Source organism: Acipenser ruthenus, chromosome 2 (genome assembly GCF_902713425.1).
Source record: "Acipenser ruthenus chromosome 2, fAciRut3.2 maternal haplotype, whole genome shotgun sequence".
NCBI classification, from domain to species: domain Eukaryota; kingdom Metazoa; phylum Chordata; class Actinopteri; order Acipenseriformes; family Acipenseridae; genus Acipenser; species Acipenser ruthenus.
Window position 1 is genome coordinate 96,543,791 of NC_081190.1, and position 27,548 is coordinate 96,571,338.

Sequence of the window (27,548 nt, forward strand, 5' to 3'; positions counted from 1 at the left end):
AATAAAAATACTTCTAGTCAATACTAACTATAAACCAGTTATTTATCACTGAAGAACCATTTGTTAGTTGCAGTATGTATGGTCATGTGTCGATACATGAACCGCACTTACTGTATATTATGATTCAATATGTCAAGTAAAGAAAGAATTGCAGTTCATCAATAGGCGATCAACAACTACACCCCTAATATTAGTGTTACTAGTTGTGCAGCCATTTAACCAACACTTTCCATCCTCCCCTGTTCTTGCACACTTTTGAGGATAGAATAGCAGAAATAAAAATAATACTGTAGTTCTTAGCTGAGAAATTATTTGCTTTGCTATTTATACCACTTTACAGCCCTTTTGAATTATTTCATATTAATGCGCTTTGATGCTAACTTTCCCCATGATGGATTTCTCATGGCTGTTCTAGATGTTTGCACATGCATGTACAGCAGACTAAGGTGGTTTAGTTTCTTTGGCGTCCCCCCCCCCCCCCCGGCAACATGGAAGTACCTGTCAGAAAAAATCTGTACTTTATTTTAATTTTAATTTTCCTAATAAAAACATACCATTCAGGGGATGCAATTCTATTCATTTGTGATAAAAAAAATAAATACCCACACAAACTTTTCAAACAATTTGCCAAAAATGGCAGTTCATATGCACATCACATCCATTACCTGTTTGGCGTTTCTATACAAGTCAAATAAATAGGTGTTTTATGACAAAGGCCAATAGATTCCAAACACACCATCCTAGGGATATGGCCTTGAAGGAACAATGTGTGTGTATAGGAGTAACACATGATGCACTTACTAGGGTTTAAAAAACAACACCAACATGATTTATTTCGTCACCCTTGAACCTCTAAATACATTCTGGTCAACACAAGAACAGGCTTTAATCATTCTATTACTTTTCACTCTGGAAAAATCTTGTGTTTAGTAGCACTGCAGTCCAAGAGGAGTCTCTTAAACCTGGAGGTTAGTGCGATCATGATACTTCTGATAGGGGTCATTGGCGAACCAGTTTCTCCTCCTCCAAAAGGGCGTGGTCATTTTATCCAGGAGTTTGCTCTGGGTCCGGTTACAGAAGACATGCTGCCTCAGCCTCTGCTTTCTGGCTGGCTTCTTCTTCCACAGCTTCTTCTTGTACCCAGCCTGAAACACACAAATACAAAAAAAATACATAATAAGAACACACGTTAAAAGGGGGCAATGATGTTCTAAGCATCCAAAATAATTACATTTTACTATAAATGTTTTTTATTATGGTAACCAACTGTTAAGAACACATATAGAACTTATGACCTTCACACTGGACGCTTATGTATAAATAGTCTGTCATTTGCACGGCTGATTTATACAAAAATAAATAAAAATGGCCTCCCTATTGTGTACTACACTGACAGTGCTATGCCAGGTGTTATTAACTTGTCTGTCACCCCAAAAAAAACATTTGCAATATGACTTACTTAAGTCGCCAGAGAAACAATAGATTATCCGTGCTTCAAACTGTATTATTATTATTAGTTTATTTAGCAGACGCCTTTATCCAAGGCGACTTACAGAGACTCGGCTGTGTGAACTATGCATCAGCTGCAGAGTCACTTACAATTACGTCTCACCCGAAAGACGGAGCACAAGGAGGTTAAGTGACTTGCTCAGAGTCACACAGTGAGTCAGTGGCTGAGCTGGGATTTGAACCGGGGACCTTCTGGTTACAAGCCCTTTTCTTTAACCACTGGACCACACAGCCTGTATCATGTAGAATTACTGTCTACAATTGTTACCATTTCCTTGCAGACGCTTCCTTGTTTGGTTATTTTTAACACAACTTCCACCTGATAAAAGGTTTCCCATTAACGTCAGTCACCCCTCTGCTTGATTACCTTTTTTCTTATCCAAAGACCACAGTGCAGCCGCAGAAACCTCTTGACCACGGACTTCACAGACTTCCTCTTTCCCTTCCTCAGGCTGATGTAAGTGAGAGTCCTGGCTGGCTGAACAGTGCTTGGAAGCAGAGGAGTAACACTGTCAAACAAAAGCAAAAATAATAGCAAAATAAAACGTTTTCAACAATAGCTTTGCCATCACAGGAACATCCCTTCTGATAAAATCACCTTAATCCATAACTTCCAACATTGACTAAGAAACTAATAAACTACATAGACTACAACATAGGCTAATAAAAACTAAAAGTAGACAATGAGTCAGCTCATGCCCATGTCACCCGTGTTAGTTCAGCTGTTTGTAACAGTGTTTTTATACTGGTGGGCATCACGCAATTGCGATTAAAGTGAGACCACAATTAAAAAAATTCACTATACCTTGCGTATCACGCACTTTGTACAGCAGACATGTATTTTCAATAAAATAAAAAAATAATAATAAATACCGGTGTGAGTGTGTTTGTGTGTGTGTATATATATATATATATATATATATATATATATCTCAGACCATTCAAGGTTAAAGCGCTCTGCAAGGTAGTCGCACTTCCTGGAGACTGAAATTGTCCCCACCCTTTCAACGCATCTTTCAGGTGATTAACCAATAATCTGCTTTTCCTAATGACTGCTATGATTTGCAGCCAGTAACATGCTTGCCCCCAAAAGGGAGGAGAAATTGTGGAGTAGTGGTTAGGGCTCTGGACTCTTGACCGGAGGGTCGTGGGTTCAATCCCAGGTGGGTACACTGCTGCTGTACCCTTGAGCAAGGTACTTTACCTAGATTGCTCCAGTAAAAACCCAACTGTATAAATGGGTAATTGTATGTAAAAAATAATGTGATATCTTGTAACAATTGTAAGTCGCCCTGGATAAGGGCGTCGGCTAAGAAATAAATAATACTGATAAATTAACTGTGCCATGAAATGGTAAAAGACTACCGGCAAGCAAACGGCTACCAGATATCAGTTAATTAAATAAAACATTCTTTCGAAGATCCGAAGAGCCTCAACAAAAGAGCTGGGAGTCTAGCTGTGGGAGTCCAGCGAGGGGAGGCCTCGAGCGCCAAGACGCTGTTCGAATAGATCTGGAAGATGCCACTAGTCAGGTCTGTACACTCCACCCCACCACTCCCACTGTACCTATTTGTCTCGCCTGTCCTGCTATGACTGTCTCCCACATCCCTGTTCTATCCTTTCGCCCTCGCCCTCACCCTCGGCCCTCTCCCCGCCGCTGCTCCTCCAACCCCTCTAACGTCATCCCTCTGCCTCTCCCCCCCTCCCGCACACTCTCTGGTGCACTCTGGAACTGTCACTCTTCTGCTAACAAAGCTGATTTCATCTCTGCCTTTGCCTCCCACCTCTCTCTTGATTTCCTTGCTCTCACTGAAACCTGGCAGTCCCAATTACACTTCATGCTGTCCAACTAACCTCTCCCTATCAATTCCTGCTAATTGTACTGTACCGCCCCCTCCTCAAAAAACCTACCCTGTATTCTACTATCCTCTCTCGCTGACCTGGGAATCTCTGGCACTGCTCTGGCCTGGTTCTCCTTCTACCTCTCCAACCTCACTTACCAGGTAACCTGGCGTGGAGCAACCTCCACACTTCGCCCTCTCTCAACAGGAGTCCCCCAAGGGTCAGTCTTGGGTCCTCTTCTGTTCTCTCTCTACACCCGCTCCCTGGGCCCCCTCATCGCATCCTATGGTTTCTCATACCATATCTATGCTGATGATGCTCAGATTTTCCTCTCCTTCCCCACCTCTGACTCCACCATCCCCTCCCGTATCTCTACCTCTCTGTCTGCTATCTCCTCCTGGATGCACTCGCATCACCTCAAACTCAACCTCTCTAAATCTGACCTCCTGTTCTTTCCCTCCTCCCCCTCCTCTGATCTCTCTATCTCCGTTCCTCTGGAATCTACCACACTCTCTCCCTCCTCCTCAGCTAAGAACCTTAGAGTCACCCTGGACCCCTGCCTCTCTTATTCCCAGCATATCTCCACTCTGGCACGCACTTGTCGATTCTTCCTGAACAACATACAAAGAATCCGACCCTTCCTCACCAACTACGCCACCCAGCTCCTGGTCCAGGCCATGGTACTCTCCCGCCTAGACTACTGCAACTCCCTCCTGGTTGGCCTCCCTGCGTCCGCTCCAGCTCATCCAGAACTCCGCTGCTCGCCTGGTGTTCTCTCTGCCTCGCTTCTCCCACGCAATTCCACTGCTCCGCTCACTCCACTGGCTCCCGATCACCGCTCGCATCCAGTTCAAGACTCTTGTACTAGCCTACAGATGCCTTGACCAGACTGCACCCAGCTACCTCCAGACCCTCATCTCTCCCTACACCCGCACTTGACCTCTCCGCTCCTCCTGCACTAGAAGACTGGCTCTACCTCCTCTACGCTCCCCTGCCTCCAGAGCCCGCTCCTTCTCCACCCTCACCCTGCAGTGGTGGAATGACCTTCCTACAGATGTCAGGACTGCCCAGTCCCTGACAACCTTCCGACACCTCCTCAAGACTCACATCTTCAGACAGCACCTGTAGAACTCCTCTTTTTTTCCTTATGGACACTATTCCTTAAATACGTTTTACTTGCTCTTATCTGCCCCCTATTTTACTGAATTTTATCCAGTACTTTAGAGATACAGGCAGCAGTGTGGAGTAGTGGTTAGGGCTCTGGGCCCTGGACTGGAGGGTCGTGGGTTCAATCCCTGGTGGGGGGACACTGCTGCTGTACCCTTGAGCAAGGTACTTTACCTAGATTGCTCCAGTAAAAACCCAACTGTATAAATGGGTAATTGTATGTAAAAATAATGTGATATCTTGTAGCAATTGTAAGTCGCCCTGGATAAGGGCGTCTGCTAAGAAATAAATAATAATAATAATAATAATAATACTGTAATCTGTCAAGTGTTATTTAATCTGTAGTAGTTTGTATTTAATTATATCCTGATGTAACTATCACTGACACTTATCTGCTCCGTTACTGAATCGTATTTTGTCATACTCATTGTATTTATCTTGCTCTTAATTGTATTATTACTTGTACTGTGATTCTTGAAATGTATTTTTGTTTACGACTGTAAGTCGCCCTGGACAAGGGCGTCTGCTAAGAAATAAACAATAAACAATAATAATAATAATAATAATAATAATAATAATAATAATAATTAATAATAATAAGATCTACATAGCGAATAGAAGTGTATGTCATGTAAGACTGATGGACTATACAAAGTTACTGTCATTCAAAAAAACACATTAAACATAAAAATAACTTTGTTTTTGTTTCAAACGCTGAAGGATACCAAAGTCATTATTATTGCCATTCAAATGGCACGCCAGGAAATATGCAGCACTAATGAGTTTGAGACAAAACCTTTTTGCAAAGTAAATGCTTCTAGTGTTATAGCAAAGTAAAAACACACCCTGGAAAATGAATATGTTATCAATTCAGAACATGACTCACATTCAGTGTGGATGTATGGCCACTCCAGCGTCTTTGTTTGTATGGGTGTATATATATATAAATGCCTTTTTTTATGAACAAAAAACAAAAAATTGTAGTGCCTGCTTACAAAACCTAAAGTATAACTACCACTTGTACAAAAATAACCTTCTTCAAATTCATAGCCCCCACAATATTATTTCTAGTGTTGGTACATTTATGTCATTAAACACAGTGTGTATTCTTACATTACTTGTTAAATATACAGTGTAGTGAGTCCTGACATTCGATTTAGTGGCATGACAAACTGTACATACTTCTTGAGAATACTGTGTGTCCAGGTCAGGTGAGTATGGAAGGCTGACGATAGCTGAACAGCAGAGCAGATCGCTGGTCTCTGGGTGTGGCCGAGGGTCAGTGTGGAAAACCTGGAGGCAAGCTGTGTGGCACAACCCTGTCCCCTCTGAGACAAAGGGATAAGAGGCCTCAGCAACCCTAGGCATTAAAAATGGTTAGAAATTAACACAAATTATAGCTTGGTTACCTGGTTCTGTGTTGTTTGTGGGCTTCAGTGGACTACAGTTTGTCTACAGGATCTAAATTACTAATAATCACCACCATAAAAACAAGCAAGCCTTCAACAGTGAGTAGTCATTTTAGCGATAAAGACATTTTACCTGTGAGAGGAGGCCATTTGGTCCACCTATGATCATTTGGTTCCTAATTGATTACAGGACTGCATCCACAGTCCCAATGAATCAGGAGCAACAGCATGGTTTTGGCAACCCACTCCGTGTGAAAAAGCTCAACTTGCAATTATGTCTTGGGTTGACATTGTTGACACCTTTTAACAACCTCTGATTAAGTCTTGCCAAACAGCAACCCAAGCACTATTATATCTCAGTAGAAATATACCCATATAATAACTATCCACTGTAGAACAGTAACATATTACTGCACTGGAATGTGAAACAGAACGATAAAAACATTCAAAAGTCCACTAACATATCCAGTACAAGTAGCTTCAAATTACATTTTGTCCACAGCAGGGTTAAGAAAAATTCCTGCTTTTCAATTCCAATTCCATTTCCAATTCCTTTTATAAAATCCATTCCCAATTCCAACTCCCTTTTAATCAATTTCAACACATCGATCAAAACTGTAATTAGCAGTGTTCTCTTAAAATGAGTTCCTCACAGTGGCAGCAAATTACTTCAATTGAAGTCACTGTTAGTCGATTACATTGGCTTCAAATGAAAGCAGTTGAACAATCACAACAATTGTTTACTATAACTAAAATACCAATTGCAATTCAAAGAACTGTTATTGGAAATGGGTTTTAAAAAGGATTTAGAAATGTAATAGGATTTGAAAAACAGGAACTGAACCCAACCCTGGTCCACAGTAAACTGTATATAATCTTACTACATTAATATTTAGCTAAAGGCGCCCCCTTGTGGCAATTTTACAAAACGCAGTCTTTCGAAATTACAAGTGAAATGTCAGTACCCCCCTCCCCCCCAAAAAAACACTAACACGCGCTTCTTAATGTAGCTTTTTTTGTTGTATTCAGTATTAGGCTTATTGAACTCGTTCGAATCCATCACAGGTTCAATAGCTGCAGTGTGAAAACAAATATAACATGTAACACGTAAGCATCATTCTTTCATAATAGGCCGTATCTATTTATTTATTTGCACCAATGACTGTAAAACAAGGTTTTGTATGCAGTAATTTTATTTTGCACTATGACATTCCATTCCATTACTTCCTAAAATAATGAACAGATAAATAATTCTGGTGCGCATGCACTTGACTTAGTCTGAATAAGGAATACTGCAGGGAACATTTTTTAAGGCTACACATACTTGTATTAAAATTAAACAAGTTTCATGCTCGATGTTTCTAAATTCTGAAGAAAAAAAATGCATTCATAAACTACAATAGATTTCACCTAGATAAATCGCGTGTTAATGTAACTTAAAATTGAAAATGCATATAAATACACACCAGAGACACGTCTCAAGGCGGCCGCCATCTTTATTCTCCAAGGCTGACCGCTAAACTACAGTATCCCTGCTGGGTCAGAAAAGAACACCAAAACGAAACCACCCTAAACGCGATTTCATTTAGTTTAGATTATATTGTGATTTTACATTTTTGTAAACATCTTTGCATTTTTATTAAAATATATTTAGGATATTTTTTACAAAAAGTAATATATCTTTGCGATCTGCATTTTTTTTTTTTAAACTGCAAATACGTAATCTTTTTAAACTGTCTGGATGCTGATGAGGAGTCTATTACAACACCAAGGTCTTTCTTTGTGTGTGCTTGTTCTAGTTCTATATCCCCCCCCCCCCACATTTGGTATTTGGATCTTACAGTTACTGACATTGAATTTAATTTGCCACTTTTCTGCCCAGTTCTGTATGCGGTCTAAATCTTTTTAAATTTCCTGACTGTAAGCTGTAAGCATTGCAAGCACGTAGAGGTATGGTAAAGCAAATATAAAAATATAGCAAACATAAGCATGGTAAACTATGGTCAATGTGGAGTATAGCCACGAGAATGGCATGGGAAAACTGCAAATGTGGTAAGCTTTTATGAGGGTTAGATCTGGCACTGATCTTTAAAATGTTGTGGTTTTGTTTTTTGTGAGCAGACTCAATCCACTTATAACCCCTGTCCAAGTTTGAACCAGGACCCAGTTGTCAAGGCATGTCCATTGTGCCACACAGTCTCAGTTATACAGTCCACAGAACTGGATCAGCTACAGAAATACAATATTTATAAATGAAAACAATGTTTTGTACTCTACCTTTAAAATCACACCCATTCCCAAGCTCAAGGTGTGATCCCTTTGTTCTCCTCAAGGCAACGGTTGCTGTAGCACAAAACAAAGGGAGATGTTTTTAAATAAAGCGCACCACAGTCAGGTTAACTGGTTTTCTGGATAACTTACCCACACCCTGAAAGTGAGAAGGATGCAAGAGTGAAAACTACTGCAAGCGCTAGCACCTTTACGTGCTTAACATAGAAGCGATAGGCATATATTAGCTTCAAAGAACATATTAAATGCATTAAAAAAGTGCCATACCAATGGTGATCCAGATTCTTTACGGGCCCCTGACAGGTCTGGGCTCGGTTCCACTGGAATCATTGGAACCCACTTTTGCAATGCTCCGGTTCTCATAGTGAGTGTCAAAATAATGAATTACAAATGTAATCACAGGATTCTTATTTGGTGTAGGATTAGCTACCTGGATTTAACATGGGTAGTGCAAATCATTTGGATTTGAGCACAGTGACTTGATAGGTAACTAACATTAGACCCCAGAAATTCCAAATGTTACAGTAGCTAGCCCCAACACCGCAACCAAACACATAATTAAACATTCCCTGCTCCATTTATCTTGGTCCAGGTTAGATCTGAGCCCAGAACCTCCTGTCTCTTTCACTTGTTAATCTCCGATACACACAGAAATAACCAAATACCACAGTGCCACCTGCTGGATGCTTCATGCAATATGTTTGACTGTGACACACAGCACAAGATGTTGCATCTCAAGAACTCCATTATATGAAAAACAATCGGATGAATACATAACGAGATAACTGAATATGTGGATTTAAGGGTACAATTTTTCTGTGCTGTAAAGCTATAGCATAAACAATATCCCTAGCACATGCACTGAGGGTGCCATACTATTCAAGGTCAAACTGCTTCACATTTTACAATATCCCAAGCACATGCACTGAGGGTGCCATACTATTCAAGGTCAAACTGCTTCACATTTTACAATATCCCTAGCACATGCACTGAGGGTGCCATGCTATTCAAGGTCAAACTGCTTCACATTTTACAATATCCCTAGCACATGCACTGAGGGTGCCATACTATTCAAGGTCAAACTGCTTCACATTTTACAATATCCCAAGCACATGCACTGAGGGTGCCATACTATTCAAGGTCAAACTGCTTCACATTTTACAATATCCCAAGCACATGCACTGAGGGTGCCATGCTATTCAAGGTCAAACTGCTTCACATTTTACAATATCCCAAGCACATGCACTGAGGGTGCCATGCTATTCAAGGTCAAACAGCTTCACATTTTACAATATCCCAAGCACATGCACTGAGGGTGCCATGCTATTCAAGGTCAAACTGCTTCACATTTTAATTAATTTTTTTTTCTGACCCCTTGCCTTTTTATGGTGTTTGCAATCATTTTGCATTGTTATATAAAATTTCCCAAATGCTGTCAGTGAGCTTACTGCTTTTCAGTTTTTGTTGCCTGCCACAGATATCTAGAATATACGGTGTGGGCTAGAGCAGGGTTTCCCAGTTCTGGTCCTGTGTCTTCTGGTTTTCATTCCAATTACTTAATTAAACCCTTAATTGAACTAATAATATGCTTAATTAGACCTTTTTAATTGTTCTCAGTCCCTAAAAAGTTGCAGATTTCAAGTTACTTATAAAATTATATAGTTAACTTGAAATATCCAACTCTTTAAAAGCTGAAAACAATTAAGCTAATGAATAGTTAAATTAAGGGTTTAATTAGGCTTCCAAGCCATAGGCTGGGGAAGCCTATTGTTTTTGTTAGGATTATTATTATTTTTTTCTACCAAAACATGCTCAAAAACTCACAAAATTCGGTACACTGGTAGATGCCTATGGATGATAGTCAGTGATATTCAGCAAATTTGCGCAAGTCACATGGTTCGGCAGCCATATTTCAGAGTTCTGAAAATTGCTAAAAATGTTGAGGGATAGTCCATGATTAACTGTTGTTAATATGAAGCTGATTGGTTCTGTGGTTTGGCAACCACATTGATTAATGACATAAAATTACCATAAAAATATAAAATCATCAAAATTCAAACATCTTCTTCTCTGAAAGCGCTTATCCGATTGAAACAAAAATTGGAATAAAACATCTCAGTATGGTCATCTGTTACGCTTGTTCAAGGGAAGTTGCTACTGTGAAAATCATGGCGTCCACGCTGCATGACATCATCAACATACGCAACTGGCTATAAAACTGCGTATAATTTCTGATCGGCTGCACCAAAATGCACAAAATTTGACACGGATGTAGAGGACTATGTGATGTTGTGTCGTGGTCAATATGGCGGCCTTTGGTCACATGGTGTGGCAGCCATCTTGGATTTAATGAAAATTTTGGACAGTATTCAAAAGTCTTCTTCTCATGAACGGTAAATAGTACAGCTGTGAAAACTTTTGTACATTGTGCGCTCATGTCCACGATTGATTCTACCTCAGGAAAAATGGATCGGTCACATGGTGTGGCAGCTATGTTGGATTTTGCATAAAACGCTTAAACGACAACTCCTCATGAACCCTTTGGCTGATTGATGTGAATCTTGGGTATACGTTACAGTTGTGATGATAACGTTTCATCTATAATAACCAATGCGCTTAAATTTCACGATAACTGCTTAGAAGCCGTAAAGTTGCTCGCAACTCTAGTTAAGTAATTGAGTTGGAATGAAAAGCAGACACAGTGGGTCCCCAGGAACAGGATTGGGGAACCCTGGGCTACAGCACCCGGGTTGTCGTTATGGAAGAAAGAGCCATCACCAGCCAATCGTCTACCACTTTAGATCAAGTTTACTTTTGTTTTGCTGGCAACGCACCACTGTGCACTAGATCGTGCTGGCGCTAAACACTTTGGCTTATCTAGCCTACAAACCAAACCAAAAGTCTATGGCAGTAAAGTAGAACAGAAGAGCAACTCCTGAACTAATACTCAAAGAACCTTAATGCTGACTTACCAAATATATATATAGAAAGAAACAAAACAGCGGAACATCTAAGAAGTATAAGAACTAACACCTCTACATTTCCTGTTGCCAGACATTTTAATACAAATGACCACACTGCAGAAGACATCACCATTTGTGGGATAAATCACTGCTATGGAACAAATACAGCCAGGAAACAAAAAGAATGCAAATTCATTTTCAAATTAGGCACTTTGGAACCTCTTGGAATGAACATTCTATTCTGAAGTCATCATGTTATCATCCTCTGGAACTTTTCTTTTGAAAGACAACTTGTTTTTAACAACAACTTGTTTACAGCACTGCATTTTCCATCCAGCTGAAGTACTGCCTCCAAGTGCTTTGTGGTGTTTTCATTCCAATCCTCCCCCTCCTCCTCCTCCTCCTCCTCCTCCTTCTCCTCCTTCTTCTTCTCCCATTTCCCTATACTTTTTACAAATTTGACTACATTTCTCTTTCTCCATTTCTTTCTCTTCTACCTTCAAAATATAATTAGTGGTACTTGCAAAGCAAGAGTCCTCACTAAATCTTCAACATACTTCTTCTTATTCTTTGGCACGCTACTCCTCTTACACCGTTTACGCTAGAAACGCCGTTCAAACTTTAAAACGTGTATGGAATAGTGTGCTTGTATACAACTTTTTTAATATCTTTTATACTTTTTAAACTATTAAGCTTTTTGTCCTTTTTTGTCCATCTTCATTCACTTTAATGGGACTTTTTTCAACATTCTAAAGCTCCCCATTGTTTAAAAACTCCCAGACTTCCAACACTCTATTTACTGTAAACGATGTAACTTTCTAGTTTACTGTTGTTACTTCAATTTCTATTTCCCTTATTTTTCTGTTTAATATGTTTCTTTGCTGAATATACAGTATGTATTGCATTTCATGATTTCCATTACATGAGAGTAGATGTTAAAACTTCATGCTTATTTGAACTCGGCTCTCGCCAAGATAAGCGCCAATTAAGATGTAGCTTTACAGTAAACTAATGTGATCCATCTGCGTCTCCATCCATTTGTGTTTCCTTCCATCTGATGATGTAGATATTCTTGTGCCTGGTGTTGATGGCTGAAGTGTAATGCTGGCTCCAGGGATCAGCTGCTCTTCTCTGCTGCTTCAAATAAGTTCTTCACTGTATGATGCAACTCTGAGAAACCGGGTTGTAGAGTGTGCCACGAATCCTCGACAACCCACCTCCACTGGGTAAACCCGGACTCTCCATCCTCGCTGTTCCGCTTCAGCGGCTAGTTGAGCATACCACAGTTTCTTCCTCTCATACGCCTCATCTACAGCATCCTCCCATGGCACTGTTAACTCTACCAGGTGAACAAGGCGTGCTGATCCAGACCACAAGACAATTCTGGTCGAAGGTTAGTGGTGGCAATCTCAGGTGGAAAAATAAGCCATTGACCAACATCTGCCAGCATTTTCCAGTCTCTAGCAGCTTCCAGTTGTCCTGGGCGAGGCTTGGTTTTAACACCTTTTCTTGGCGGTTGCTCTCCTGGGTGGTGGAATGTTGTCTTTTGTGTGTAATGTTTTGATGGAACTGGTGGCAACTTATTGGTCATGTTACGCTTGTCTTCCAATGCTAAGGCCAAACATTGCAGCACCTGGTCATGGTGCCAAGTAAACTGTCCTTGGCTAAGACCCACCTTACCTCCTGTCAAAATGTGCCTTAATGTTGCAGGTGATGAAGGTCCTGAATATATGTTCCACTGTTTCTTGTTCACCACAATTACTACATAACCCATTCTCATGACTCCCAATCGTGTATAGATGATAATTTAATGCTGTATGCCCTAACCTTAGTCTATTAAAATCAGTTTCTTCCTCCCTGTTTTTCCCTTTCCCCATGTTTGTATTTCCCTACTTTGAGTGCTTTTTATAATAATATCTTCCCTTTCCACTGTTTTCCCTTTGTTCTTGTCATAAATCCATTATCTTTGCTTTAGCCACAGGATTCACCTCTGCAGGACTCAAATGTATTATTATGTAAATTTATTTATTTAGAATTGATTGTTTGGCCTCAAAATCCACAGTTTTATTTCCAAAGATACCCGAGTGAATTGGAATCCAGGCACAATCTCTTTTTTTGACATTTTTATAGCTAGTATGTAATTTCTGATTCATTTCGTATGTGACATCTACACTATCTCCTGTTTCCGATTCTAATGCCTACAGGTATCGACTTTAGAGAATCTGTGAAAATCACAATATCCTTTTTCTTTAAATTTCTCTTTTTTGTCTATGGCCATAAGTATTTCATCAACTCTGCAGTAAATACTGATAAATGACTTCCATTCCAATCCTCACATCGCACTGGGCACGTGAGATATCGCTCGTGGGTCTAGTCACCGGCAACACATCTACGCTCCCCGCAGTTCTCTTCGGCAGCGGAGCGCGCATGCTCGGTGTGTGCTGCCTGCTTACACTGTGCTGGGAGTGTGGATAGGTGGTGTATAGTGTGCTGGAAAACCTCTCTCCAACTCAACGTTTCTCTCCCGTTTTATGATGTTCTACTGAAGAAAAACGGCACAGTTAAGAACAACCATGCTGCGTGTTTGCAGGAACGCGAGCCGTGCAGTAGCGCAGGTAAGAGGCTAAGTAATAATATTATAATAATAATAGCGTAGCTGAAAGAGCGCCTGTCATTCACTGACCCGGCGTCAAAGTAGGCCTACAGGACGGACTTGTAAAAAACAAAGCTGTTTTCTTTTTTTGGTGGAATATATGTACTTAACTGTTAGCAGTGCTTTAGTAGAAGTGTGCGTCTGCGTTAATAAGTGCCCATTGTTTTTTTGAAAGTAGCTATCGTATTTTCCTTGAAAAATGTATAGCCTACATCCAGGAAGTGGTGCACCAGTTTTGTATTGATTAGCATTGGCCTTTGACAAATCGTTGCAGTGCATTCAGGGACTGTCTGGTGTTTTAACCAGTCAAAGTAAGAGGGTGGGATTCCCAACGAGAAAGAGAGTGAGAGAGATAGTGTGCGTTTAGTCAATGGTCTGGCTGCTGCCACAGAACTTGTAAACTTTCTTCTGATATTTCGTCATTTTCTTTTGCTATGTGCAGATTTTTAATGTTAAGTTGTACATCACCCGTTGGCAAATCCTATCCCGTGCTGACCTCGATATCGAAAGTGTTTTTGATGGCAGAAGGACGTGACCTTGTTAAGTATTCCCCAAGTACCACACTTGCACACGCCAATAACTTGCTGTCAGAAGAGGGTTACCTTTCAAACATTTCTGACTTACAGCTACTATACTGATTGACAGTACGAATGGTGACACTTCCTAATGCAAAACAGAGAACATACTGTGTACAGCTGATGCGATCACCCCCCCCAAAAAAGAGAACATACTGTACAGCTGATGCGATCAACCCCCCCCAAAAAAACACAGAACACACGGTGTACAGCTGATACGATCAACCCCCCCAAAAAAACACAGAACATACTGTGTACAGCTGATGCGATCAACCCCCCCAAAAAACACAGAACATACGGTGTACAGCTGATGCGATCAACCCCCCAAAAAACACAGAACATACTGTGTACAGCTGATGCGATCAACCCCCCAAAAAACACAGAACATACTGTGTACAGCTGATGCAATCAACCCCCCCAAAAAACACAGAACATACTGTGTACAGCTGATGCAATCAACCCCCCCCAAAAAACACAGAACATACTGTGTACAGCTGATGCAATCAACCCCCCCCAAAAAAAGAGAACATACTGTACAGCTGATGCGATCAACCCCCCCAAAAGCAAACAGAACATAGACCTTGAGTGAGTTTGAAGATGCATATGATATTGCTGTAAATAATTTTAATTACACTTTTGACTTAGTTGTTCAAACATTTTATATGATGCATTGTAGACACTATATAGACTGTTACTGTTTTTTTTTTTTTTTTTGAAAAAGAAGAAGAAAACTTTCAAATAAATGGAATTCAGTTGAACTTGAACATTCAGTGAAAGAAATGATGATGTTTGCAACATTGGATCTCATCAATATCAGACTGCTTGCAAGCTGACGACTTTCTGGTGATTACACTTAGACCCATCACAACAAAAATGAAATGGCCCATTTTCCCCCAGCTTTTTATTTCTTATCCTGACATTACCTATTTTAACTAAAAGCTGTGGACCATTCAGTCAAAAATACTGTAATATGTTGCCTATTTCACGAATTATATTAGATCCATGATGAAATATTTAACAAAAAATATCTTGACATATTTTAGTTTTTAATCAATCCAAAGTATTCATTTTTCCTTAAATAAATGAAATGGCCTGTAGGAATCCTGGTTAAGTTTACTGTTGTCAAGCAATTACAATCGCCCTGATCACGTTGTTCTTTTTAGCTTTACCCGTTACCCTTTAAAATTCAGATGTTATTCGTATTTGTTATTGGCCTTGTTGTGAATGAATGAATGGAAAAAAGTAGTGAGTCAGGCCAACAAATCTTTTTCAAGTTAAACCAGGCACAAGAAGGGGCTACATCCTAAGGAGTTTGTTCACTGTTGAACCTGTCTCCTGTTTGAAGCTGCAGAAGAAAACAGCACCTGTTTTTAAACGATAAATTCTTCATTCACTGCTTTATTACGAATCTCAACTCTTATTACTCTTCTACAGCAGTGCCTGTGTGGTAAAGCATCACTCCATCCACTGCAACCTTCCCGGCGATATACAACACACAGGGAATCTGGGTATGTGCTTCTTGTTGCTTTATATCATTTTTTTAAAGTTTTCTTAGAATTGTACACATACTGAGACAAGCAAGTGCTTTATATATGTTCTAGTCTCCTATCCAATTGGTTGTCTTGAATTTAAAGGTGTAAACAGTCATATGTTGCAGGGACACACCTGTGCATGGTCTTGAATACCTCCTACTAGTTTATTCTGCTAGTCACAGAATAATAATAATAATAATAATAATAATCATAATAATAATAATAATAATAATAAATATTTATATAGCGCAATACAGCTTAAAGTGCTTTATAAGCAGAATAAATCACAGAAACAAAAAAGTACAGTTATTAAAAGCAGAAGTAACAACAAAACTAAAACATGTTAATATTAAGAAAGCAATATTATAAAAAAAAAATTAATCGAGATTTAAAAATAACAGTTGTGGGTGACTCTCTAATAAAAGACGGTATAGAGTTCCAGACTGTGGGAGCATTAAAACAATAAGCAGCCTCTCCCATCCTTTTACGATTCACCCTCAGAATACACAGGAGGCCAGCATCAGCAGATCTAAAAATGCATTTCCATTGATATGGAATTAGCATGTCATTCAAGTGGTCTGAAGCTAATCCATTGAATGCTTTAAATACTAGTAATAAAACTTTAAAATCAATCCTATAACACACAGGAAGCCAATGCAATGATGCCAAAACAGGAGTAATGTGAGCCCTTTTTTTTTTGTTCTCGTTAGCATTCTAGCAGCTGCACTTTGCACAATCTGCAGACGTGATAGAGCATGACGTAAGTCCAGAAAATAAAGCGTTACAGTAATCTAATCTAGAGAAAATAAAAGCATGTACTAATTTGTGTGGAGTAGTGGTTAGGGCTCTGGACTCTTGACCGGAGGGTCATGGGTTCAATCCCCAGTGGGGACACTGCTGCTGTACCCTTGAGCAAGGTACTTTACCAAGATTGCTCCAGTAAAAACCCAACTGTATAAATGGGTAACTGTATGTAAAAATAATGTGATATCTTGTAAGTCGCCTTGGATAAGGGCGTCTGCTAAGAAATAAATTAAAAAATTAAAATTTCTCAGCATCATCCAAGGACAGAAAAGATCTAACTATAGCAATATTCCTCAAATGATAGAAAGAGACTCTAGTAATATGCTTAATATGCGATTAAAAGCAAGGTTCAGAGTCAAAAATAACCCCCAGGTTTCTCGCCTCAGATTTTATATTTGAGTTTAACAAACCTAAATCAAATGTTTGTCAATTCCATCTGTTGCTTAGAGCCTAAAAGTAGGACTTCTGTCTTATGCTGATTTAACTGTAAAAAATGTTGAGACATCCAGCTTCTAATAGCAGTAAGACACTTGAGTAAGACATTGATAGCTGTTATGTCACCTGGTTTAACAGATACACAAATCTTAGGGATGTGAATTTTAAATGTTTAAACGTATAAACTCTAAAGAAGCGGTAAAACGTTTAATAATATGCTAGACGTTAACCGGTCACATGACAAATGTCACCAAACGCATATTTTTTTATACATTAATTTTAATCATTTGTTATCAGTAGTCTGTTGTGTATGAGACTGCTCTAGTGCCACAGTAAGAGCGGATATTATAAAAAGGAAGGGGTTTGGTAATTGCCTCCAAGTAGCTTTTGTAGTTGGGGCAACAGAACGATTGACACTGGGGCGGGTTTTATTCTCGGTCGATCTGGCGCTTAATTGGTGCTCTGTGTGTGTGTTCATGCCTGTAGTAGGCGTGGTATGGTATCAATTCCACGGCGGGGTTAAATAACGTCAATGACCAGAGTTGCTTCTATATTTGAAATGGCATCTCTAAACAAAGGAAGCCACTTGTGGAAGTATTTTGAGGAACCGGACTAGAAAACCGTGGTATGTAAATAATTATGCCAAACGAAATTGTCGTACCACAAAAACACAAGCTCAATGCTTCACAGTTTGAAATGAAAACATTTAGAATTATTGTGGATGGAGTTACTGATGGCAATAAAAAGCAAACATCCATAACAACATTTGCTATAGATTTGGCCGAACATTGGGCGTGATCACGTTATCCCCTGGGGACAGTGCGTGTGAATCGTGAATGCAGCAGTTTTGAAATCGATATAAGATTATCCCAATACTTTGCCGACCCATAAAACAATAACAGCGAGGCTAAAAAAACTTAAAGAAAATCGTGCTGTAGCTGTTCATACAAAACTTTCAAAGGGAGAAAAAGTTGCAGTTACCACAGACTCGTGGACCCCATTCCCCAATCTTCCCATAGGTGAAAGACATTTTTCACTTGAAATTTTTCTGTAAGCTTTTGGACCAAACGGCCGTTTATGTTTAGTACAGTTTTTATTTTTATGTTGGAACTACTGCACTAAAGTAAAGGACCCCTGAGACACAGTTCAAACAGGTAGGCCAGGCATCTCTTTTTACAATTTAATGTAAAGTTGTGTGGATACGTGAGTTTGAATACTGTTAAAACGTTATTTGCTTATTTAAGGTTTATTTGCTTAGAAAATACTAACCAGGGCTGTCAGTATCAGAATGTAATATAAAGTGTGTGTGTAGATATGGTTTAAACGCTGACATTGCAAAGAGTTTAAACGTTCATAAAAATGTACCAAAAGCACATCCCTAATAAATCTGTATCATCTGCATAGCTGTGAAAATTCACCCCATGTTTACAAATAATCTCCCCAAGTGGAATACAGCCGATCTAAATAGAGTTACCATCCTAAGTTTACCACAGTATTTATGCAGTTTAACCATGCTTTTCCGCTTTTCCATGGTTATACAATGCATTTCCCATAGTTTACCCTGGTTTGCCATGATGATTAATGTGCTTTACAGTACCTTGCTAGTTTTACTCTGCTTTCACTGTGCTTCATTAGACTTTGCTATGGTTTTACTAAGGTAAGCTTTTATAAGGGTAGTCACATTGTAGGACTTTGGCACAGTCCCTCTGATTAATTTTCAAAACACACACACACTAATATATATACTGTATATATATACACACACACACAGTTGTAGTCAAAAGTTTACATACTCCAATGGAAATTTGTAATTTCTAGAAATTTCCCAAAAACAAATAATTATAGGAAAAATCTTTTGTAGCAAATGTTTTGCTTTTGTGGATGAGGGAAAAAATTCCAAGAATAGATGCCTGCAATTATTTATTTCAGCAATTTTTTTTGCAAAACTCCAAAAATGCTAATTCAAAAGTAGTCGTACCCTGACAAGGAAAATAAAATGAATAGCTAGTTGAGGCACCTTTAGCAATAATAACCTCTTTTAAATGATTAGGATGTTTGTCAATGAGCTTTTGGCATGATTCTTTAGTGATTTTTGACTATTCTTCAATGCAAAATTGTTCCATTTCATTCAAATTCCGAGGACTTCTCTTGTGCACAGCCTTCTTCAACTCATACCAAAGATTCTCAATCGGATTTAGATCGGGACTTTGACTAGGCCAATCCCAGAACCTTGATTTTATTCTTCTTTAATCATTCTGAAGTAGATTTTGATGTGTGCTTTGGATCGCTGTTGTGTTGGAACGTCCAGTTGCGCTTTTAACCAAGTTTTGTAACGGAGGGTTTCAGATGATTGGCCAATATCTTTTGGTATGCTATGGAATCCATTTTACCATGTATTGAAATTAAATTTCCTGTGCAATTAAAGAAAAAACAGCCACATAGAAGGATAATAACACCTCCATGTTTGACAGTAGGTATGGTGTTCTTTTCTTTGTACGCCTCACCAGACTTTATCCAAATGTAATGACTCAATAGCTCGATCACTCCACAAAACCTTTGACCAGAAATATCTATCATTCAAATGCTGTTTTGCAAACTTTAAGCGATTGTCATTGTGACGTTTTCCTAAGAGTGGCTTTTTCTCGACCTATGGTTGACATGAAAACCCCAGTCCTACTTGCAGCCAGTTCACTTTTAATATCTTTGGCAGTCAATCTCAGATTGTTATTAACCTTCCTAACAATTCTTCTACTTGTTCTTGGTGAAAGAACCTTCTTTCTTTTGGACAAGGGAGCGTTGTAACAGTACCATGAGTCTTGTACTGCTTGATAATAAAAACTGTTGAAATTGGGATACTCAGATGCTTGGAAATCTTCTTGTATCCTTCTCCAGCTTTATGACAATAAATCATTTTCTGCCTCAGGTCTTCAGATAACTCTACTTTTTCTCCCATGTTGACTTATTGGTAATGACAGCAATATGCCTAACCCTTTCATACTCTCTAGCATGTTCACTTACAATCCAGAATTGTCTAGACTTTTCTAGAATTCAGTTCATTATCATATTGAAATTTCTAGCACCTTGTAGACAATAATATATCATAGCATCAAAGGGTATGAATACTTTGGAATTAGCATTTTTGGAGTTTTGCAAAAAAGAAAATCCTGAAATAAATAATTGTAGACATCTATTTCTTGTAACTTTTTATTTTTCCTCATCCACAAAAGTAAAACTTCTGCTACAAAAGATTTTTCCTAAAAGTCTTTGTTTTCGAGAAATTTCTAGAAATTATAAATTTCTATTGGGGTATGTAAACTTTTGACTACAACTGTGTGTGTGTGCAGTTATCTATCTATCAACATATAAAAAAATGTTTAATAAAAGATTACACAGGGATTGCCTGTTATTGAAATCTTTTTTCTTGTTTTTATTTCTCTTGGTAATGCAGTGGTTCTGCAGGAAAAATAGTTGCAGCCAGCCTTCTGTTTGTTGGGGGAGGATTTGGTGGCACAATATTGTATGCAAAATGGGATCCGAAATTCCGACAGAATGTAGAGCAGTCCGTCCCCTACGCTGACAAAGTGTTTGACGTCGCCCTTGGCCCAGCCCCTTATGCAGTGCCTATGCCAAAGACAAAGGTAAGCAGGAGATGGTGTTCATTGCAGTAGTACATTTTACAGCATGCACTGCAGTTCTATATGTACAGCTTTGTGTGCCTTTGTCTAAACCACAACATTGTTTAAAGATAGAAGTGCTACACTGGCTGTCAAGAATATATATTAAATGCATTCACATTTCTGCAAGATTGAAAAAAAAATGCTGAATACTTTGACCCCTGTGCATTTCCGTAAAACAAAGTCAGAGGACAAATCTGCGATTTGCTATACGGCTATTTCGTCATTTGTTTCCCATGAGAATGGTCAAGTGTTATGTTCTTTCTGTGTTTTAATCTGTCTTTGAAGACAAAACCAGGCCAAGTACAGAGTTCTTACATGAGCGAGGTGGCAAAAGAATCAAAGCAGCCCAAACCAAAGGGAAAGAAGAGTGAACCGGCAGAGGCTGCCCCAGCACCAGCCCCTGTGGAGGAACAGAAACTGGAAGGTGGGTGTTGGGTTAGGCAGTCTTCTCTCGTAACAATCAGGGCAAGAGGAGGAAAGGGGTCGGCAGGATTTCGCAGTTTGAATAAAACTCAAGGGTATTGCTTGTCAAATCCACCTCTCTGTGGCCCATGACAACCTGTTCTCGTGACTGGTGAGATGTAAATGTATAATGTCTCTGGTTGTAAGATGGAGCAGTTAGCCCTGAACGTTTCCCCTTCTTATTACTGCCAGTTACTTAGATTTTTGTTTTATATAAACAAAAAGAGTGTTGTGTGAAACTAGTGGTTCTATTGCTCTAGATGCCCATCATCTTTTAATCACTGTATCAGGCTTGTAATAAGTCTCCTTGACATTAATATAATTTACTGATATTGCAGTTGTGTTAAATTGTAGTACAATGTGGTGTTTTGCTGTGTATCATGCTTGAGTATATGATTCACATTTTTATTCCTCATTAGTTTTGTAATATCTTTAAAAAAATGAATAGGATTAATAAAAGGTAAACTCATGCCTAAAAAAGTGCATTTCACAAATTAGCATGTTAAAGACAATGAAAAAATTAGGTTTTTTAATGTTGTTTTCATCTCTTGTTTTGCCTTTTTTTCAGCTTGTGAATGAGCTGTTAATGTTAGCATATACAGCAATAAACAAAAAATGATAGCAGGACATTTTCCAATTTTATAGCTTGTGTTTTTTTTCTATGCTTAGGTCGGCCAGGGTGTCCTCGGCTCACCATGCACCAGCGACCCCTGTAGTCTGGCCGGGCGCCTGCGGGCTTGCCTGTAAGCTGCCCAGAGCTGCGTTGTCTTCCGACGCTGTAGCTCTGAGGTGGCTGCACGGTGAGTCTGCAGTGTGAAAAGAAGCAGTCGGCTGACGGCACACGCTTCGGAGGACAGCTTGTGTTCATCTTCGCCGCTCCTGAAGATTCTAAATTCTAAATTGGGAGAAAATACAAAAATAATTGGCGACTACTACATTAAAAAAAAAAAAATACGAATGGAGATGAAGCCATTTGTCGAATTGAATCTGAACCCATGAGTTTTTTTTTTTTTAAAGTTCTGATTTGTGATCACTCCGTTGTAGAGTTCTCTGTGGAGGCAAAACACATCATTTCAGCTATCAGCGTGGCCCTGTCAGTGTCCGCTACCGACACCCATGAAGGGCAAGAGAGGGAACACAAGCCTGCTGTAGCGCCAGGTCAGGGCATATGCATGGAGAGGGCACAGACTGTCAACTCTAGCAAGGCTTGCAATTCTTATGTTTCTTATGGGGCAGTCCTCTGAGCATGGTGGCCTTTTCCAGTGAGCCTTTCCGATTTTATTAATTGTTTTTTAATTGTTCTATTTTTAAAACTGAATTTTTGTCTTAGTTTTTCTAATTTTACATTTAAATTTTATTTTAAATTCCAATTTTATTACATTTTAGTTTTAGACTCTTCAAATGTTCTATTTCTACAAACTAGCTTTTTATCTAGTTTTGCAATTAAAACCACATTTATCTATTTTTTTGTGATTGATCAGATTCTGTATATGACTGTTTTTAATTTAATTTTTTCTTTGTGTGTGTGTGTGTGCGCTTTGGGATCCTTGAGATGAAGGTGCTATATAAATGTCAATTGTTGTTGTCCTTATGTAATAATTGGGAGAATTTGTTGGGGTCCATATTGCCTTTACTCATTTTAGTGTCTTTTTCATAAGACATCCTTTTTTTTATATATAAAAAGCCCCCCCAACTCCCCTTAAACACACAGACCTCTTTGGATCCTGGTATATGGTTTATCTCCAATAATGCAAAACTTGTGACCCAACCCATATGTTAACAGGCTTCATAGATGCCAGCAACTGCCTGTGGCCTTTCAGTGTTGTTGCTGTGTGTGTGTGGTGTTGTTGCTTTTAATGAACCACTATGAACACAAATATGAGGTGACAGTTAAGTGAACTAGTTAACTTACATGACTAACAAAATTACAAATCGCCAGCTGAGGAGAACAACTTGCATGCGTTACTGTTAACTGTGTCTCCGTCGGATCACTAACGATTCCTACGTCTGTGGTTTGCTTTATCAGGGGGGAAGGAGCGCGAGAAATGCGAGGAGAGTGGACACGAGGTCCTGCCGGCAGTGAAGGAACGCCCGCCTGAGGAGGTGGCAGCCCGGCTCGCCAAGCAGGACCAAGAGGAGCAGGAGAAGATTGCCTGTATGTGCTGCACATAGCGCTGTTAAACATCTAATGGAAGGCATTGCCAAATGTATTCCTCGCATATGTATTTCTTATTATAGCAAATATAATAAATTCCTCAAAACTGCATACAAATTAGCAGAACAAATCAGTGGAAAATGAAAGTTGCTGTGACGAGTTTGCCCAGTGCTGTCTACAAAACCCATCAGTAAAGCAGGTATGAGGGCATAGGAGTGGCTTTCAAGTCAATTTGTCATGACGATTATAACATCCTTGCTTCTGATAAACTGTACTTATGTTAAACATGTTTTCTGTTGTTTAGGTTAAGTATGTTTTAAAAAGATACCCTTGTTCTCTACAGCTCTGGCGGCGATGTTGGAGGAGGCTCTGGGCAGCACAGCCCGCCTGACTCTACAGGCCATTGCTGCCCAGGATGCTGCTGTTGAGTCAATCAACAGCCACGCCTGCAAGTTAAAAGAGGCTATGGAAGAAACAGAGGTAGAGGGAATTAAATTAACTACAAAGTCATACATGTTGGAACTTTGAATCTCAGCTTCTGGCTTGTGACTACACATACTGTGGTGTTGTGTTGGCAGGGATGGAAATACGACTCTGATTGCATAGCAGTTTCACCCATTCCAGGTTTTACTGCTACCTGCTTGATTAACCCCTGTGTGTATAAGCAACAAGCTCGGGTGCGTTTTAATATTAAACTCAATAGAGAAAACTAGGAATGGATCAAACCGTTATGCAGCGGGAGCCTTATTTCCACCCCTGTGTTGGTATTTTAGAATCTGGAATTCAGCATAGCTGTCATTTGTTGAATTTTTTTTCGATTTACTGTAAGCCACATGCTTTACTACTGGCCTTATAGTACCACTGACTGTTGTCTCCTGCTTCTGACACAGCCTGAATGTTTTGCTCTTAGGCTTTGGCGGAGCAGAAATCTTCACAATGGCGTGTCCTTGAGGATGCTCTGACTGATCGCAGGAAGGCGGTGGATGAAGCTGCTAACACCCTTATGAAAGCCAAGTAAAAATTAGCATTTTTTAAAAGTTTTTTTTTTTTTTCCTCCTGTCAAACACTACTGAGTAAATGTTGAGTAATGTATTAGTTGATTTATGGCCCATGATGTGTGATTACAGTGTTGAAAAGTGTCGTCAATATGTTTAAAAATGTAAAGCTGCAGTATGGACAACACTGGAGACAGCACAGGTAATGTGTGTGGAGGGCAGCAGTGTGGAGTAGTGGTTAGGGCTCTGGACTCTTGACTGGAGGGTCATGGGTTCAATCCCAGGTGGGGGACACTGCTGCTGTACCCTTGAGCAAGGTACTTTACCTAGATGTGGCAAAGTGCCCCGCCCCTGTGTGCATTTGTGTGTTCTGTGTATGTATGTATGCGTGCGTGTGTTAATGTTGGTGTATAGTCATTGGTACACGGGATATAAACGGGTCTGTGTTTCACGTGTATTTAAAAAGTGTAGATTTGTATTTAGGCACGAGGAGAGCACAAATCACTTCACGTGCTGGTTAAATGTAATATGTGAGCACGGGGTTGCACGTAATTAATTCACGTGCTGGGATTCAAGTGAATAATTAATTAGTAATTGAATCCCAGCACAATAGTATATATAGACGCACATTTCTTGCACTCAGGGTGAGGTGTTCGGAAGAGGAGAACGGGTGAGAGAGAGGAGAGAGTTAAAATCATTAAACGTAAAGATAAGTGTGTGTACTCACCGTGTTTGTTTGTCTCCGTGCACCGTTTGTGTTTAGTGCGTTTTGTCTGTCTGTTTATTTTGGCGTCAAGTGCCGTGTCCTGTTTTGTATTCCATTGTGCAAACCTTTTATTTGTTATTAAACGCTGAGTGCAGCCATTGCACTCAGCTCATCATCAACCACTGTCTTTGTTTTGAATTCCTGTCTGGTCTGACGCCACCCACTCTGGCCGTCTTTGTGACACGTGGTGTCATCGTGGGATAGCCGCGCCTCCAAGCGTCAGACCAGGAGGGGTTTTGTTTAAAAAAAAAAAAATAAAATAAAATAAAAATATAATGGCAGAAGACGCCACAAAATGGCGGGACTGGTTCCTGGAGAATGCTGGGCTGGAGGCCCAGGCTCTGCCCATAGTCGTTCGGGCCCTGTGGATGATGGACAGTGAGAGATGGGAGGCCTATCAGCAGGAACACACCCCAAACACCTTGGAGGAAGGTGTGGAGTTTCTCCTCAGCTACCTGGAGGCAACGATAAACGGAACAGCAGCCCAGGTAGCAGGACCACCAGCAGAGGAGTATCTGCTGTCCCCATCTCCACCAGCAGAGGGTGAATGCCTGCTGGTTTTGCCTCCACAGCCCAAGCGGGAGACAGATAAAGAGGTGAAGGACAGGGAGGAGGAGTGCCGCCTAAGGGCCAGGCATCCACGGCGATGTAACAAGCCATCGTCGGGGTGCCTCCTCTGCGACCAGGATCACCTGTTCGCCCACTGTCCCTTCCGCAGTTATGGGGAGGAGCCTGAGCGTCCACAGCCCAAGCGGGAGGAGCCTGAGCGTCCACAGCCCAAGCGGGAGGAGCCTGAGCGTCCACAGCCCAAGCGGGAGGAGCCTGAGCGTCCACAGCCCAAATGGGAGGAGCCTGAGCGTCCACAGCCCAAATGGGAGGAGCCTGAGCGTCCACAGCCCAAGCGGGAGGAGCCTGAGCGTCCACAGCCCAAGCGGGAGGAGCCTGAGCGTCCACAGCCCAAGCGGGAGGAGCCCGAACGTCCTACGCCTGAGTGGGAGGAGCCCGAACGTCCTGCGCCTGAGTGGGAGGAGCCCGAACGTCCTACGCCTGAGTGGGGGGAGCCCGAACGTCCACAGCCCAACAGGGAGGAGTCGGTGCGTCCACAGCCCAACAGGGAGGAGTCGGTGCGTCCACAGCCCAACAGGGAGGAGTCGGTGCGTCCACAGCCCAACAGGGAGGAGTCGGGGCGTCCACAGCCCAAAAGGGAGGAGTCGGTGCGTCCACAGCCCGAAGAGAGGGAAGTCGGGGCTTCCACAGCCCTAGGACCCAAGCTGCCAGCAGAGGGTGAATACCTGCTGGTCCCACCTCCACCAGCAGAGGGTGAATGCCTGCTGGTTCCACCTCCACCGCAGTGGGAGGACTGCTTGCCCCTCCCACCTCCACCAGCAGAGGGTGAATACCTGCTGGTCCCACCTCCACCAGCAGAGGGTGAATTCCTGCTGGTTCCACCACCGCCAGGAGCAGAGGAGCTGGAGCTGCCTCTGCCTCCACCACCGCCAGGAGCAGAGGAGCTGGAGCTGCCTCTGCCTCCGCCACCGCCCGGAGCAGAGGAGCAGGAGCTGCCTCTGCTGCCCGTACCTCCGCAGGGAGTACGGTGGCCGGAGCCCCAGAAAGGGGAGCTGCCGGCCACGAAGGGGGAGGAGGTCTGGAGACCACCAACCCCAGCAGCAGTTTCGCTGCCGGAGATCGTGGGGGAGGTCCGGAGACCTGCTCCCACTGCAGCTTCTTCGCTGCCGGCAGTACTGTGGTCGGAGCCCCACCAAAGGGAGCTACCGGCTACAAAGAAGGGGGACGAGGTCTGGAGACCACTTTCCCCAGCAGCAGTTTCGCTGCAGGAGTTCTTGTGGCCAGAGCCCCACAGGAGGGAGCTGCCGGCTACGAAGAAGGGGGAGGTCGGGGGACCACCTGCCCCCGCAGCTTTTGCGCTGCAGGATGGGACCAACAGGCTGTCAGCCGTGCCACTACCGGCAGGGGTGCTGACAGCATTGCCAGCCAAGGGCCCACTGAAGCCTCCCTTCCCAGCCCGAGACTTTGTTCTGGACTGCTGGGTTTTTAAGGGGGGAGGTGGCCGTTGAGGCCATGTGTGCTGCGCACAAGGGGGGGTATATGTGGCAAAGTGCCCCGCCCCTGTGTGCATTTGTGTGTTCTGTGTATGTATGTATGCGTGCGTGTGTTAATGTTGGTGTATAGTCATTGGTACACGGGATATAAACGGGTCTGTGTTTCACGTGTATTTAAAAAGTGTAGATTTGTATTTAGGCACGAGGAGAGCACAAATCACTTCACGTGCTGGTTAAATGTAATATGTGAGCACG

General features: G+C 41.2%; 2 protein-coding genes across 4 annotated transcripts in view; one reads left to right on the forward strand and one right to left on the reverse strand.

Annotated features, from left to right (window-relative positions):
* Positions 1-806: 806 nt before the first annotated feature.
* Positions 807-7,484, reverse strand: LOC117409575 (large ribosomal subunit protein bL35m-like). 2 transcript variants are annotated; one of them, XM_034015835.3, is made up of 4 exons: positions 7,394-7,484; positions 5,701-5,878; positions 1,877-1,997; positions 807-1,145 (listed from the first exon to the last, which is right to left on the reverse strand). In XM_034015835.3, exons 1-4 carry the CDS (start codon positions 7,419-7,421, stop codon positions 957-959), a joined length of 516 nt encoding a protein of 171 aa, XP_033871726.1. In that variant the 5' UTR covers positions 7,422-7,484; the 3' UTR covers positions 807-956. The 2 variants fall into 2 exon arrangements, with proteins under 2 accessions (XP_033871726.1, XP_033871725.1); XM_034015834.3 differs by having other exon boundaries at positions 1,877-2,018.
* Positions 7,485-13,536: 6,052 nt separating this feature from the next.
* Positions 13,537-27,548, forward strand: part of LOC117408481 (MICOS complex subunit MIC60-like) — a 29,331-nt gene continuing 15,319 nt past the window's right edge. The window contains exons 1-8 of one of the 2 annotated variants that reach the window (XM_034013485.3): positions 13,537-13,794; positions 15,842-15,915; positions 20,627-20,816; positions 21,141-21,279; positions 22,362-22,475; positions 23,344-23,472; positions 23,816-23,952; positions 24,383-24,486. In XM_034013485.3, the coding sequence (XP_033869376.3) occupies positions 13,753-13,794; positions 15,842-15,915; positions 20,627-20,816; positions 21,141-21,279; positions 22,362-22,475; positions 23,344-23,472; positions 23,816-23,952; positions 24,383-24,486 (929 nt within the window). In that variant the 5' untranslated portion in view covers positions 13,537-13,752. The remainder of the gene's footprint in view (positions 13,795-15,841; positions 15,916-20,626; positions 20,817-21,140; positions 21,280-22,361; positions 22,476-23,343; positions 23,473-23,815; positions 23,953-24,382; positions 24,487-27,548) is intronic. The other variant, XM_034013487.3, reaches the window with a different exon arrangement.